At 42.1% G+C, this 15,574-nt stretch overlaps 1 protein-coding gene across 1 annotated transcript in view; it reads left to right on the top strand.

Annotated features, from left to right (window-relative positions):
• The window catches only part of LOC114654476 (RNA exonuclease 1 homolog), a 33,765-nt gene extending 23,562 nt beyond the window's left edge, over positions 1-10,203 (top strand). The window contains exons 15-16 of the mRNA XM_028805048.2: positions 5,018-5,138; positions 9,360-10,203. Coding sequence (XP_028660881.1) covers positions 5,018-5,138; positions 9,360-9,451 — 213 coding nt within the window. The 3' untranslated portion in view covers positions 9,452-10,203. The remainder of the gene's footprint in view (positions 1-5,017; positions 5,139-9,359) is intronic.
• The last annotated feature ends 5,371 nt before the right edge of the window (positions 10,204-15,574 follow it).

Genomic DNA, 15,574 nt, shown 5'->3' with positions numbered 1-15,574 from the left:
GTTCAGAAGTGAAATATATAAATGCTTTTGTGTGAGCCTAACTGCTCTGTAGCAAGCTATCCAATTGATTCCACCATTTTAATTTTTAGATGATTGAAAACCCTCCTTAGACTTGGTGAACACATCAGATTAATTTTGATTATTATAGTATGGTGTGTGTCTTAAATCTTTTTGTATTCTAGTGAGATTCATGCTCCCTGCGAATATCCTTTTGATTGCAGCTCATACTTTGAGCCTATACCTATCTTTTCCCAGTAACCAGAGATCTTAAGACAACATAAATCGTGTACAGGGAAAAAAAGGATTAATGACTTTAAAGGCAGCTTTTAGTCCTAATATACACTACCGTATACAATACAGATACCACCAAGGAGAAGCCATGGACGAATACATTTTCTTATACTATTTCATTAGGATGTTTGTGTTTGTCGGAGGAGTTGCAGGCATTTATCATAGCCACAGGCTTGATGGGATATATTCCATGTGCTCCTTTTCAGGCTCCCCTGTTCCAATCACTAATTTGATTAAAGCCCAATTTTTACAATACTTGTATTGTCACAGCTGCCAAAATAACTTTCAGCAGGTCTTGTACAAATGTATGTATTCTAAACATATGTGTATGTGTCGCAGATCATTTAGTACTTTTTTTTTTTTTTTAAAACTCTGGTCATTTCTCATTTGTCAAATGTCTTCTGTATCCAATTGGTCCATCAAGCCCGTTTTTTGTTCAGATCGGGGGCCTGCAACTCCACTCCTAAAGCACTGCAGTTGCTGCAGGTTTTCAATCTAACCCTTTTCTTAAATCGTGACAAGTATTTTCCTGCTAATTAACTTTTTGCCTTAACAAACCTGCTATTTAAACTCACACCCCTTAATTAAATTTTTCCTTAATTCGCATCCAAACAATGCTGGTCATGTGTTGGCTCAGTTTGAATCTCAAAGTGTATTAACCATACAATATCTGAAAATTTTAAAGGTACAGGTCTCAGACTTTTGTAGACCACAGCAGATCAACATTACTGTGTTCCTAGACGAAGGCACATCATCGGGTTGGTTTTTTGGAAGTTTCTGCCAAGGCAGAATGAGGGCACCAACAATCTAAGGAATCAATTGGTTTAACAAATGGAACTGGTTTCTAATTAAAGTTGTAGTTTGAGGCCCCGATTTAGCTGCTATTCTGTCTCACCATTTTTGTTTGGCTGCCATTTGGGGGGGGGGGGGATAGAAGATTCCTGTGTCTGGGTGGGTTTGCTCCCACAGTCCAGACATGCAGGTTAGATGCATTGGTGATCCTAAATTGTCCATAGTGTGTGCTTGGTGTGTGTGCCCTACCCGGGGTTTGTTTCCTGCCTTGCGCCATGTGTTGGCTGGGATTAACTCCAGAAGACCCCCATGACCCTGTGTTAGGATATAGCAGGTTGGATAATGGAGGGGTGGAAAAATAGAAGCAATTTAGTAGACCTGAATGCTAAAAGAAACCAGTTGATTTAAAGTGAAGGAAAAAATCGGTTCACAGCAAACCGTGGTCACTAATTTAAGAAAAGGGCTGGAATGAAAAGCTGTAGCCATAGTAGTTCTGCAGGACTGCAGTTGGAGACCCTAATTTCGATAGAGTGGCAAATACTACATATTGCAACTACAACTTTTAATTTCATCGGTTTCTTTTGTCATTGGTAAAGGAAACCTAACCATTTAAGACTTCCTTACTCTGTCAAAATAGAGTTCACTCAACAATGAGATCAGTTAAAAGTTCAGACTGGTTGGTTGGAATAAAATCCCTCCACCTCCAGAGGTCCCAAAGAACTAAACATGAAAACCACCTGGTATTCCCAAATTGTGGAACTGTGCTGAAAAACAATGGTGGTGGGGTATTTTGACATGGTCTGTATAGCTTTATATTCACAACATTTTATTTCTAGAGCACATTTTCATACAATGTAGCTCAAATCGATCGAGCTGCCCTGTGGGACATCCTGAGGGCTCACGGGATCCCCTCGAGGTTACTGGATATCATGGCTGGCCTGTACACTGGTACTGTGAGTGCTGTGCAGAGTGGAGGCAGGACCTCTGCGTTTTTTTTCCCCAGTTGATTCTGGGGTTCGTCAGCAGTGTGTTCTGCTCCTACTCTGTTCAATGCTTGTATGGACTGGGTGTTGGGCAGGGTCGTGGGGTCCAGCAGCTGTGGATCATCTGTTGGAGAAAGATTCACAGATCTTGACTTTGCTGTGATCTTCACGGAGTCGATGGAGGTTCTGATCGCGGCACTCGAGACAGAGTGTCTGGGCTTGTGAGTGTCCTGGATAAAAACAAAAGAGCCAGGCCTTTAATGGCCTCTTGGGCATGACCATCATCAGTGTCTCTGTCTGCAGAGTGTCGACCTCGTCAAGAGGTTTACTTACCTTGGCAGTGACATTCATGTCTCTGACTCTTCCTGTGAAGTTGGTTAGACGGATTGGGAGAGTGGTTTGTCATGAGGTTGCTGGAAAGGGATGTGTGGCGCTCCTGATATCTATGCCAAAGGACGAAGGTCCAAGTCTTCAGAGTCCTGGTGCTTCCTGTCTTACTATATACAGTGGTGTGAAAAAATATTTGCCCCCTTCCTGATTTCTTATTCTTTTGCATGTTTGTCACACAAAATGTTTCTGATCATCAAATACATTTAACCATTAGTCAAATATAACACAAGTAAACACAAAATGCAGTTTGTAAATGGTGGTTTTTATTATTTAGGGAGAAAAAAAAATCCAAACTTACATGGCCCTGTGTGAAAAAGTAATTGCCCCCTTGTTAAAAAATAACCTAACTGTGGTGTATCACACCTGAGTTCAATTTCCGTAGCCACCCCCAGGCCTGATTACTGCCACACCTGTTTCAATCAAGAAATCACTTAAATAGGAGCTGCCTGACACAGAGAAGTAGACCAAAAGCACCTCAAAAGCTAGACATCATGCCAAGATCCAAAGAAATTCAGGAACAAATGAGAACAGCAGTAATTGAGATCTATCAGTCTGGTAAAGGTTATAAAGACATTTCTAAAGCTTTGGGACTCCAGCGAATCACAGTGAGAGCCATTATCCACAAATGGCAAAAACATGCAACAGTGGTGAACCTTCCCAGGAGTGGCCGGCCGACCAAAATTACCCCAAGAGCGCAGAGACGACTCATCCGAGAGGTCACAAAAGACCCCAGGACAACGTCTAAAGAACTGCAGGCCTCACTTGCCTCAATTAAGGTCAGTGTTCACGACTCCACCATAAGAAAGAGACTGGGCAAAAACGGCCTGCATGGCAGATTTCCAAGACGCAAACCACTGTTAAGCAAAAAGAACATTAGGGCTCGTCTCAATTTTGCTAAGAAACATCTCAATGATTGCCAAGACTTTTGGGAAAATACCTTGTGGACTGCTGAGTCAAAAGTTGAACTTTTTGGAAGGCAAATGTCCCGTTACATCTGGCGTAAAAGGAACACAGCATTTCAGAAAAAGAACATCATACCAACAGTAAAATATGGTGGTGGTAGTGTGATGGTCTGGGGTTGTTTTGCTGCTTCAGGACCTGGAAGGCTTGCTGTGATAGATGGAACCATGAATTCTACTGTCTACCAAAAAATCCTGAAGGAGAATGTCCGGCCATCTGTTCATCAACTCAAGCTGAAGCGATCTTGGGTGCTGCAACAGGACAATGACCCAAAACACACCAGCAAATCCACCTCTGAATGGCTGAAGAAAAACAAAATGAAGACTTTGGAGTGGCCTAGTCAAAGTCCTGACCTGAATCCAATTGAGATGCTATGGCATGACCTTAAAAAGGCGGTTCATGCTAGAAAACCCTCAAATAAAGCTGAATGACATCAATTTTGCAAAGATGAGTGGGCCAAAATTCCTCCAGAGCGCTGTAAAAGACTCATTGCAAGTTATCGCAAACGCTTGATTGCAGTTATTGCTGCTAAGGGTGGCCCAACCAGTTATTAGGTTCAGGGGGCAATTACTTTTTCACACAGGGCCATGTAGGTTTGGATTTTTTTTTCTCCCTAAATAATAAAAACCACCATTTACAAACTGCATTTTGTGTTTACTTGTGTTATATTTGACTAATGGTTAAATGTGTTTGATGATCAGAAACATTTTGTGTGACAAACATGCAAAAGAATAAGAAATCGGGAAGGGGGCAAATAGTTTTTCACACCACTGTAGTTGAGACATGGACGCTATCCAGTAACCTGAGGTGAAGATTGGATTCCTCCAGTACTCTCTCTCCAGAAAATCCTTGGGTACTGCTGGTTTGACTTTGTGTTGCTCACGGAGTCTCGAATGAGGCACATGACCGGCATTGTGAGGGAGCATCACTTACGGCACTACTGCCATGTGGTGCGTTTCCCCGAGGGTGATCCAGCTCATAAGATCCTCACTGTTGGGGACTCAAGTGGCTGGACCAGGCCAAGGGGTCGCCCACGTAATACCTGGCTGTGGCAGAGTCATTTCCAGAGGGTAGGACTGGACCACGTTTCTGCTCTTGGGGTGGGGGTTGCCAACCGGGATCCCGAGCCATTTCGATGAGTAGTGGGTGTGGCAACGTGCTATACCAGTGCATGCTTGCCAACTTCACTTGAATGTAGCTCAAAGTGCTTTACGTGATGGAGAAAGAGAATAACACTAAATTAAAATTGGGAACAATAATTACCATAGAATAAAAGTAAAGAAGAACCCGGGACTTGCAATAAATCACTTATTTACATTGGAGGATGTGTTCAAGTCTGCTGTAAATATTGAGACTTAAGAACTTTTACCTTTGCAAGTGATTTTAACACTTTGTGACCTACCTTCATTGTATAAAAAATGTGCTATATAAATTTAGACTAAAATGAATGTATGAAGTAATCTTAATGGTGACTGGCTCATTAAAAAGAGGTAGCAGCCCAAGAATCAATTGTAGGAATTGGTAGAAAATGTAGAGGCTCTTTCATAAATATTGGGACAAACTTGCATTGTTTAATGACCTCTTGAATTGATTTTTTTCAGCTCCTTCACAGCACTGTTGTTGACACGTCTATTGTATTTCCACATCGTTTGGGTCTACCCAATAAAAGAGCACTTAGGACACTTATGGCAGAATACCTTAGACGAATCATACAAGAAAATGGTAGGTTGTGTGATGTGTCATGTAAATGGGGCTGGGAGAGGAAGTCTTTAATGTACACATTTTGAAATTGTCTAACAGTTTTATGCTGAAACCAAGAGTGTGGTCTTGTAAACATTCACCCTTGGAGTGGGAAAGGTGTTGATGGGGCTGCTTTCCCTGCCAGTTAAAAATGAATTCTCTACGTAGAGTTGCCTTGATGGATTCTAGCCCCTTCTGACTTTGGATCACTTGTAGCATTGCTTTCTCAAAGCTATTTAACCAAATATTCTACTGTAATGTAGAAAATCCAAGCAAATTTCATTTTCGGTGCTAGTCACTGATTTAATTGTGAAATGTTACCGTGAGTGTTGGTCGTCCCCCAAATAAATTTTAAAAATCCCCATCAAGTGCTAACTCCATGCTATGCCTTCCAGGTTGGTGGTGGTAGTACAGCGGGGACAATCAGTATTGAACGAGTTAACATTTTTATCCGTAAATTATATTTCTAATAGGGCTATTGACCTGAAACTTTCACCATATGTCTGTAGCAACCCAGGTAAACCACACATACAAAGAAATCAAGTCTGTAAAATTGTGGAATGACACAAGGAATAAGTATTGAACACGTGTACTGAAATTTTAATACCAAAGGCTTCACTACCATGTAACGACTTCTTCAAGACCTCTTCTACATGGAGAAACCAGTCGCATGCATTACTCGGGTGTGTGTTTTGCCCAAACGGTCCTTCAAAGGTTCCAGGGCCTCTCCTTTTGAACTCTGATCTTCAGGGGCCTCATGCATAACGCCATGTGTAGAATTCGCACTATAACATGACGTAAGCACAAAAGCCAAAATGTGCTTACGCACAGAAAAATCCAGATGCAGGAATCTGTGCGTTCGCCACCTTCCGCTACATCAATCCCGCTCAGCGTGGAAATAAACGCACGTGCACACGCTTGCTGTCCCACCCCAACTCTTACCAGAATTACGCCTCTTTGAATATGCAAATCAATATAAATAGCCCTTCAGCCCAGCGTTCTGTGAAAAGGCAATGGCAAAAGTACGAGGGAAAAATAAAAATATCAGCGAATACCAAATGGAGGCAAAGAAAAACGTACTATTTGTTGGTTTAAACAGTGGTATAAGCAACAAAAGGAAGCTGATCGAGTGACAGAGTGTCGGAGAAACTCGAAAGCTCAAGTTCACAAAGTCGCACAGTGCCGGAAATAAAAAAAAGTTGTCACGTTTCAAAGTTGGCGTGAAAAGGCGACTCGTAGGGGAAAAAAAAAAGGCACACAGTGTCGGGGAAAGCACGAAATGTCAACATTAATCTTTCCACTTTAATGACAAAATAATCTACGTGATTAAAGTAGAACATCATAAACTTCATCTTAAAATCATTTAATTTACTAGTTTCTCAAATCCCATCGTAACTAAAGTAGCACATTAAATGCTTGGAAAAGTGCGTGGCTTTACGCCAAGTGTAGGTTTTTATACAGCGCGATTTGAACGTGGAAACGTTCTTGCGCAACATTTCTGTGCGTACGCACAGTTTTATACATGAGGCCCCAGGTCTTTCCATGGATCTTCAATTGGATTCAAGTCCGGTGATTGACTGGGCCGTTCTGTGGTTCTTGCTGAAATGTCCCCCCTCGTTTCATCTTCAGCGTCCTGGTAGATAGCAACAGGTTCTTCTCAAGAACGGCCCAGTACATTTTCTGCATTCATCCTTACTTCAATTTATATGAAGTCTGTCAGCTCCCTACCGTGTTAACACCTGTGGTGTTTTTTGGGGTGAGGTGCAGTGCCATTTCTCCTCCAAACATGGTGTGTGCAGTGACATCCGATGAGTTCCATTTTGGTCTCCTTTGACCAGACTCTCTTCTCCCCCAGTATTTCATAGGCTTGTCCAAATGTTGTGCAGCAAACTCTAAATGAGCTTCAGCGTGCTTTTTTTTCCAGCAGTGGAGTCATGACGCAAGAGTGCATTATTTGTTTTCTTTGAAACAACTGGACTTGCTAATTCCAGGTCTTTCTGAAGCTCACTATGAATGGTCCTTGTCTCTTGGATGACTCTTCTGATTATTCTTTTGACTCCTCCATCAAATCTTGCAAGGAGCACCTCGTCATGGCCGGTTTTATGGTGAAATGATCTTTCCACTTCCAGTGAACACTGTTGGGGCCATAATCCAGAACATTCAGAAGTTTAAGTCTGTAGCCAATTCTGTCAGTATGTTGTTTGTTTTTTGTTTTTTTTGTTTTTTTTGTAACAATATGGTTGCGATGGTCTTGAGAGAGCTCTTTGCTTTTACCCATCATGAGATGCTTCTTGTGTGACACCTTGGGAATGAGAAACCTTTTTATAGGACATCAGTTAGGGCTAAACCAGCTGGTATTCATTTGTACTTAATTTTCCCTGTGTCATTCTACTTTATTACACAATTTTTATGGACTTTTTTTTGATTTCTTTTGTATGTGTAAATTGGGTTATCGATCATCTGGCTTCAAATTTCATGTTAATAGCCCCATTTGAAATTTTTACTGAGAAAAACATTGAAGCATTCAATTCTTATTTCCCCGCTGTATGTTTTGGACACTCTCTCTTAACCTGTCCTAGTAGCTGAAGTTTTTTTATAACAAGTGACATTTTAGGAAATTTATTGGTTGTGAATGACCAAATCTCCTTAAGCGCCACAAAGTCTAGTAAAGTAGATCATACATTTGTCTCGGTGTGAAATTTTACATAAGTTCAAGCTTAAAATGGGAGGTTATACTTGACCCGAAGGACATTGCAGTGTAATTTTCAACAGCTCTACAAAAATGTGGATGTTTTGGAAACTATTGAACGTGCCTTGACGTTCAATCCAATATTTCGGCCGAGACGTGTTCAGACAATGGCATTTTGGGTGTTGGTTTTTTGTGAGTTATAAACTCCCCAAAATGCAGTGGAAAAATTCAGTAAAGTCAAGGGTGGACCTAAACTACCCCAAATGCCATGGCAAACTAATTTTTTGGTTAGGAATGTTAGAAAGGTTGCAAAGTAAAGATGACACTAGGGTTAAAGAATGAAAAATGGCCTTGTCATAAAGTTCTTATGTCCCTCTACCACACTCGTACAGTAAACTGTAATCGCATAATCCCGCTTTCTAGGCACTGCAGGCTTTGTCACCTCTTGTCGATGCTTGGCAAAGGCTGGCTTGCTTGCTTGCTGGTATGTCCTTTACTTTATACAAATTGTACAAATTTTTAAAGCCAGAGGTGGCTGTGAAAATGTCGTTTCTAAATGAGTGCACTAGCCCAAATGGCCAGGAATTCTCTGAAACTATTGGTAACAGAATTAAATCAAGCATCTGTTGCCAGATCCAGTTCTTAAAGTCCTGTTCACTCCACCTTTTGTCACTAGAATTACCAAAGCCTACAAAAAAACTCCTAATCCCAGCCCACGTTAAATCCCTTCGCACCTGTTTTTGTGTTGCAAATGTGTCGATCAACTAAAGCTGCCTGCTATCCCATTCCCCATGCATGTATTCCAAATAACAATATTATTTACCCTATACAACTCTGCCCAGCACGGGGGCAGTGGTAGCCTCGCAGTAAGGAGACCTGGGTTTGCTTCCCGGGTCCTCCCAGTGTGGAGTTTGCATGTTGTCCGCATGGGTTTCCTCCCACAGTCCAAAGACCTGCAGGTTCACTGCATTGACAATCCTAAAATTCTCGTGTGTGCGTGCCCGGTGCTGGGCTGGCACCCTGCCCAGGAATTTGTTCTTGCCTTGCACCCTATGCTGGCTGGGATTGGCTCCAGTAGACCCCCCCATGTTAGGATATAGTTGGTTGGACGATGCCGGACTATACAACGCTAGGCAACTCGCATGCAGGTAAACAGACTTGAACTGAGAACTTTCTGCCATTTCTATGTTGGTAGGGGAATGGGATAGCATCTGCTTTTGTTGATCGACCCATTTACAACACAAAAGATGCTGTTGGAGAGGTGCAAAGGGATTTAAGGTGGGCCAGGATTACAAGTTTTCGTGGGCTTTGGTAATTCAAGTGTTTAACTGAAGGTTTTTAGTAAGATAAGAGACTTTTTAGTGTACAGTTTCTGAAAAAAATTATAATTAATGGGGACTGGGTTTCTTCAGGCCTTTGTTTTTTCCATTTTAAGTGGATTTTGTAAAAGATTTTAAGTTGTCTCCCTCTAACCGGAAAACCCCTTTAAGTTTTATCTTACTTTGAATTTGCAGTGGGAGGTCATGATTCCAGTGAAGATGCTACAGCTTGTATGGAGCTGATGCTTTGGAAAGTAAAAGAGGATGCAAAAGGAAAGCGATGGTGACTTTATTTTTTTGGCTCCTCCATATCTACTTGAATGAAAATATCTGCAACTGTGCACATATTCGATGTGAAGCTTTTTTTGGTTTTGTTTTTTGAAGTTTATATTAAACTGTAGCAGAAGGATACCAGAGTGAAATTACTTGACTATAAGCAATATGCCTAGCTTAGGCTAACTTTAATTTCAAATGTTTGATAAATTTAATACATTGGATACAACTCATGCAGTTAAAGACGTCAACATGTAAGCTGCTCATTAAAATACTTGAGTGCCTTGTGTGCGTTTTTTGTTTTTTTTGGACCCCACGACCCCGCAATCACAATTTCAGCTCTATGGAGCAACCAAGACTGCATCAGCTGCAGTTTTTTAGAGAAGTTGTGATTTACTCTTTTCTCAGTTCTTTAGGAAGCCACCCGTGGGAGCCTGAACCATGTCTTTCACGTTCTAAAAGCTGTGCTTAAGCCAACACGCTGGTCTGAGCCGCTACCTCCAAAAGGCAGTGGATGGTTAGATATTCACGTAGTAGAGGGAATACAAATGCACTTGAAACAAATTTAGGGAAAGACCAAAAATCACCCATCGCACTTGCCATGAGTTTGTTCAATACCCCCTGCCTTTAGCCTGTTACGCTGTGACCCTGCACCATTGTGTTTTACAGGATGATCTTCTGTTTGATGTAAGCTGTTGCTTTTGTGCTCTCGTCACCATCTGTTAATCAAAAATTAAAGTGGGTTTTCTTTCTATTGTCCTTGTGTCTTGACTGTCCCCACTCTTAACTGTGTTGTGGTGCCTACCTTGCTTCACCATCAAGTTTGTTATTTAGATATAACTTTCAATGCCAGCAGTACAGGTGCTGGTCATAAAATTAGAATATCATGACAAAGTTGATTTATTCCAGTAATTCCATTCAAAAAGTGAAACTTGTATATTAGATTCATTCATTACACACAGACTGATGTTTAATCAAATGTTTATTTCTTTTACTGCTGATGATTATAACTGACAACTAATGAAAGTCACAAATTCAGTATCTCGGAAAATTAGAATATCAGTTAAGACCAATGCAAAAAAAGGATTTTTAGAAATGTTGGCCAACTGAAAGGTATGAACATGAGAAGTATGAGCATGTACAGCACTCAATATTTAGTTGGGGCTCCTTTGGCCTGGATTACTGCAGCAATGCGGCGTGGCATGGAGTCGATCAGTCTGTGGCACTGCTCAGGTGTTATGAGAGCCCATGTTGCTCTGACAGTGGCCTTCAGCTCTTCTGAATGGTTGGGTCTGGCGTATTGCATCTTCCTCTTCACAATACCCCATAGATTTTCAATGGGGTTAAGGTCAGGCGAGTTTGCTGGCCAATCAAGAACAGGGATACCATGGTCCTTAAACCTGGTACTGGTAGCTTTGGCACTCTCTGCAGGTGCCAGGTCCTGTTGGAAAATGAAATCTGCATCTCCATAAAGTTCGTCAGCAGCAAGAAGCATGAAGTGCTCTAAAACTTCCTGATAGACGGCTGCGTTGACCTTGGACCTCAGAAAACACAATGGACCAACACCAGCAGATAACATGGCACCCCAAACCATCGCTGACTGTGGAAACTTTACACCGGACCTCACGCAATGTGGATTCTGTGCCTCTCCTCTCTTCCTCCAGACTCTGGGACCTTGATTTCCAAAGGAAATGCAAAATTTACTTTCATCAGAGAACATAACTTTGGCCCACTCGCCCACAAAGGCGAGACGCTTCTGATGCTGTCTCTTGTTCAAGAGTGGCTTGACACAAGGAATGTGACAGCTGAAACCCATGTCTTGCATACGTCTGTGTGTGGTGGTTCTTGAAGCACTGACTCCAGCTGCAGTCCACTCTTTGTGAATCTCCCCCACATTTTTGAATGGGTTTTGTTTCACAATCCTCTCCAGGGTGCGGTTATCCCTATTGCTTGTCCACTTTTTTCTACCACATCTTGTCCTTCCCTTCGCCTCTCTATTAATGTGCTTGGACACAGAGCTCTGTGAACAGCCAGCCTCTTTAGCAATGACCTTTTGTGTCTTGTCCTCCTTGTGCGAGGTGTTAATGGTCGTCTTTTGGACAACTGTCAAGTCAGCAGTCTTCCCCATGATTGTGTAGCCTACAGAACTCGACTGAGAGGCCATTTAAAGGCTTTTGAGTTAATTAGCTGATTAGAGTGTGGCACCAGGTGTCTTCAATATTGAACGTTTTCACAATATTCTAATTTTCCGAGATACTGAATTTGGGACTTTCATTAGTTGTCAGTTATAATCATCAACATTAAAAGAAATAAACATTTGAAATACATTAGTCTGTGTGTAATGAATGAATCTAATATACAAGTTTCACTTTTTGAATGGAATTACTGAAATAAATCAACTTTGTCATGATATTCTAATTTTATGACCAGCACCTGTAGATGGAGAGCTGATCTCAAGAGTGTGTTAGCATTATTTATTTATTTATTTTTCCTTTTTAGCACAATTTTGCTAAGACTCTGCTCAAGTTTGCCAATCTTAACATTAAGCTGAGGTTTGAAGGTCCTTAAACTGGTGCTGTCTACTCCATTCCTTCATCACTTATTCCATTTGGCTGTATTCCTGCGTGTGAGGAGCAGTTTTGTGTGACACAAATAATAATTTTTTTTTTTTAATGGACATTTTTGTTTAATGTTTCGTCTGTGTTGGTCACCACAGGCGTCAATTAGAAACATGATCTACATTTTCCATGAAAAGATGAGTATTTTTTTTTCCTTCTTCTTTTCTTCTATACACCATGTGGGTTAAGTAAAATAAATATTTTTGGGGTGTAGTATTTTTTCATTGGCAGCTATAATTGGCTACTTATTAAGGAAGTGGCTGGAACTAAAACCTGTAGCCAAGGTGTATCCAGCAGGAGCTGTTAGCTCCCTTGTTGGAATGAGTTCTTTTGTAACTGCGGCGTGTTCCATAACCCGAATCTATATAGATATAATATTAAAAAGTGATACCCTTCCTTTAGTGATATGGCAGTAAGAAATCCAGCCCACTATATCCTAATTACAGGGTCACGGGGGGGGTCTACTGGAGCCAATCCCAGCAGGGCCCAAGCTAGGAAACAAACCCCGGGCAGGGTGCCAGCCCACTGCAGGGCACACACACACACACACAACCTAACCTGCATGTTTTTGGACTGTGGGAGGAAACCCACGCAGCCACACGGAGAACATGCAAACTCCACACAGGGAGGACCTGGGAAGCGAACCCAGATCTCCTTACTGTGAGGCAGCAGCGTTACCCAGTGCGCCACTATGTTGCCCCCAGTAAGAAATCACATAGGAGAAATAACTTCGCTTTCTTTAATGATGGCTTATGCTGCATAACAGATGAAGGAAGCCAATGGCAAGAACCCCAGTTCGGGTGTGGGGGCCCAATGTGTAGAGTCTGCTAATTTTCACCGCTGCGTTGGAAGGATTTTTAGGAGCAGATGATGTTATCGTTCATCTGTCGTCAGCTTCAAAGGTGCGCCGGGCAATGTTCCAAGGCTTTATACTCCTCCTTCGTGTGCAGGCTCCCACGTGTGAATCCTGCCATTCCAAACAAGGCAATACAATGTCATGCTGACATTGACACACAAAAATAGTATGCAATGATCCTCAGTGTGACTGTCCATTTTGCAGTTGTCCCTAACTTGTCTTGTCTTCTAATGCTTGCCTAGCAGTTCGAAATGATGAGCCCCTTTGCTAAATCTGGCTCTGTGTCAACTGTGCATGCGAGTAGAAAGAAAAGTAGCTTTATAAAATACATTTGCACAAAGCACAGTGATGTACTAAGCTTTTTACATTTATTACACAAGATCGCCCACCATGGGAGACATTTGTAACACTTGGCGGGGATTTGAGAGTGAATATAAGCATATCTGCCTTGTAAAACCTGGTGCATACGTATTTCTGCACAATTTACTCCTTTGTGGATCACAATCACCTTGTAAATATGCGTATGTGCACATGCCTCCCAAAAATAATTATCTATGAAGATGGCTCATCACCCTCATACAGATACAATCCCGTTGCTGCAGAACTTCATTGGCGGGTGGAGCAGCCTCCCATCTGACACCCCGAGACCCTGCTACTTGCATTCAAGAGTATCTGGCTACGCTCTTTAACTGAGATCAGCCTTGGTGTTATAGCGCCTCTCCTCTGTATTGTGGGGGTCCAGGAAAGGCACCGGTGTCTGAGCGGGTAGCCACTAACACCTGGCACATGTATTGACGTGATTGCTGTTACAGTAAATAGTACAGGCAATATAAAACACTGAGGGTGCAGCCAGTTACCTTAATGCCAAGCCAGCCACCACATGCAGCACCGTCCCTTTGCTTCAAAATAATTGAATTGCAGTTTGAGTCTGGCCCCTAAGCCACGCCGTTTGTCAGTCTCATCTTATCCTCACAGATGACTTGTGTGTCAATGGAATGTCATTGCTTACATTTAACAACTGCAGCTTCTTTCTCGCTTGGTCCCCTTCTTGCAATACGAGTGCAGTCAATGGCTCCGATTATCACTGGTCAACAAGCATTTTGCTACTGGGATTCTTTCACCTGTACTTGAACAAATTTCACTTGCTGACTCCAAATCTGAAAACCATTTCCATCCAGCATGGCCCGTTTTTTAGTTATGATGTTCCAGGTCTTGGACAACTAGGGTGACTGGACAGTAAAGGCGATGCGTTTCAGCATTTAAGAAATAAGTTTGGTCTCGAGAAAAGTGAAGCCCAAATTGAGGAAGGTGTTTTTGTTGGCCCTGAAATCCGTGAACTGATGCTTGATGAGGAGTTCAAAAATTAAGCTGAAGCCCACTGAATCCGCACCCTCATTCGTGCGGGTTGTCCAGAATTTTTTTGGCAGTCACAGAGCAGAGAATTATACTGAGCTTGTGGAGAACCTGCTGAAAGTATATCAGCTTATGGGAGCCCAAATGTCACTGAAGACGCATTTTTTACATTTTTTCCACCAAATCTGGGCAATGTCAGCGATGAGCACGGGGAAGGATTTCATCAAGATATAAAGGTGATGGAAAACTGAAAAATCGAGAAAAATTCACTCCGAGCATGATGAATGACTACTGTTGGTTCTTGCAAAGAGAGACGGATGTGCAGAACAAGCGCAAAAGCGAGGGCCTCCAACATTTTTAGGCACGCTGACTTCACTTTTATATTGAGGTAAATTGACATAAATAGACTTTAACGTGTCTCTGGTGTTGTCTTCTGGTTTGTTTTCAGAATAATTTCCCATCTATCTATCTATCTATCTATCTATCTATCTATCTAAACACATCAAAACAATTTTGGTGGGACAGAGTCCAAACTCCAGATATCCATCCATCCATTCATTTTCTAACCTGCTGAATCCGAACACAGGGTCACGGGAGCCAATCCCAGCCAACACAGGGCACAAGGCAGGAACCAATCCCGGGCAGGGTGCCAACCCACCACAGGACACACACAAACACACCAAGCACACACTAGGGCCAATTTAGAATCGCCAATCCACCTAACCTGCATGTCTTTGGACTGGGAGGAAACTGGAGCACCTGGAGGAAACTCACACAGACACGGGGAGAACATGCAAACTCCACGCAGGGAGGACACGGGAAGCGAACCCAGGTCCCCAGGTCTCCCAACTGCGAGGCAAGCAGCGCTACCCACTGCGCCACTCACTCCAGATATCGTGTTGATATATTGATATTCAAAAGTGTCAGAACGTGACGTGCTAGCTTAATTCCGATTTCACATATGAAATCAGTGTAAAAAACTTAATAAAGAGCTGTTCTGAAGTTCCCAGTAGCAAACAAAAATATTTTTTTGTAGACCAGTGTTACATTAGTAGAACCGGATGCTGCTTCAAATTGCTTTTTCATGTTGGCAAAAGCATGCTATATTTTATGTATGTGCACCCACAGCATACGAAAAATGGATGTAGTGCCTCACCAGTCAGTTAATGGCTTCCAGCATGGTGGTCATGACGGAGTCATACATGGCTGAGATAATCCTGACCTGTTAGCCAGTTCCCTGAGAAGTGACAACTGGAATAAACTCGATATAAACTGACAAATTATTATGAAGTCCAAACACGCAGCATTGT

The sequence above is a fragment of the Erpetoichthys calabaricus genome, chromosome 7, assembly GCF_900747795.2.
Source record: "Erpetoichthys calabaricus chromosome 7, fErpCal1.3, whole genome shotgun sequence".
In the NCBI taxonomy this organism is placed as follows: Eukaryota; Metazoa; Chordata; class Cladistia; order Polypteriformes; family Polypteridae; genus Erpetoichthys; species Erpetoichthys calabaricus.
This window is presented reverse-complemented; position numbering and strand designations above follow the sequence as displayed.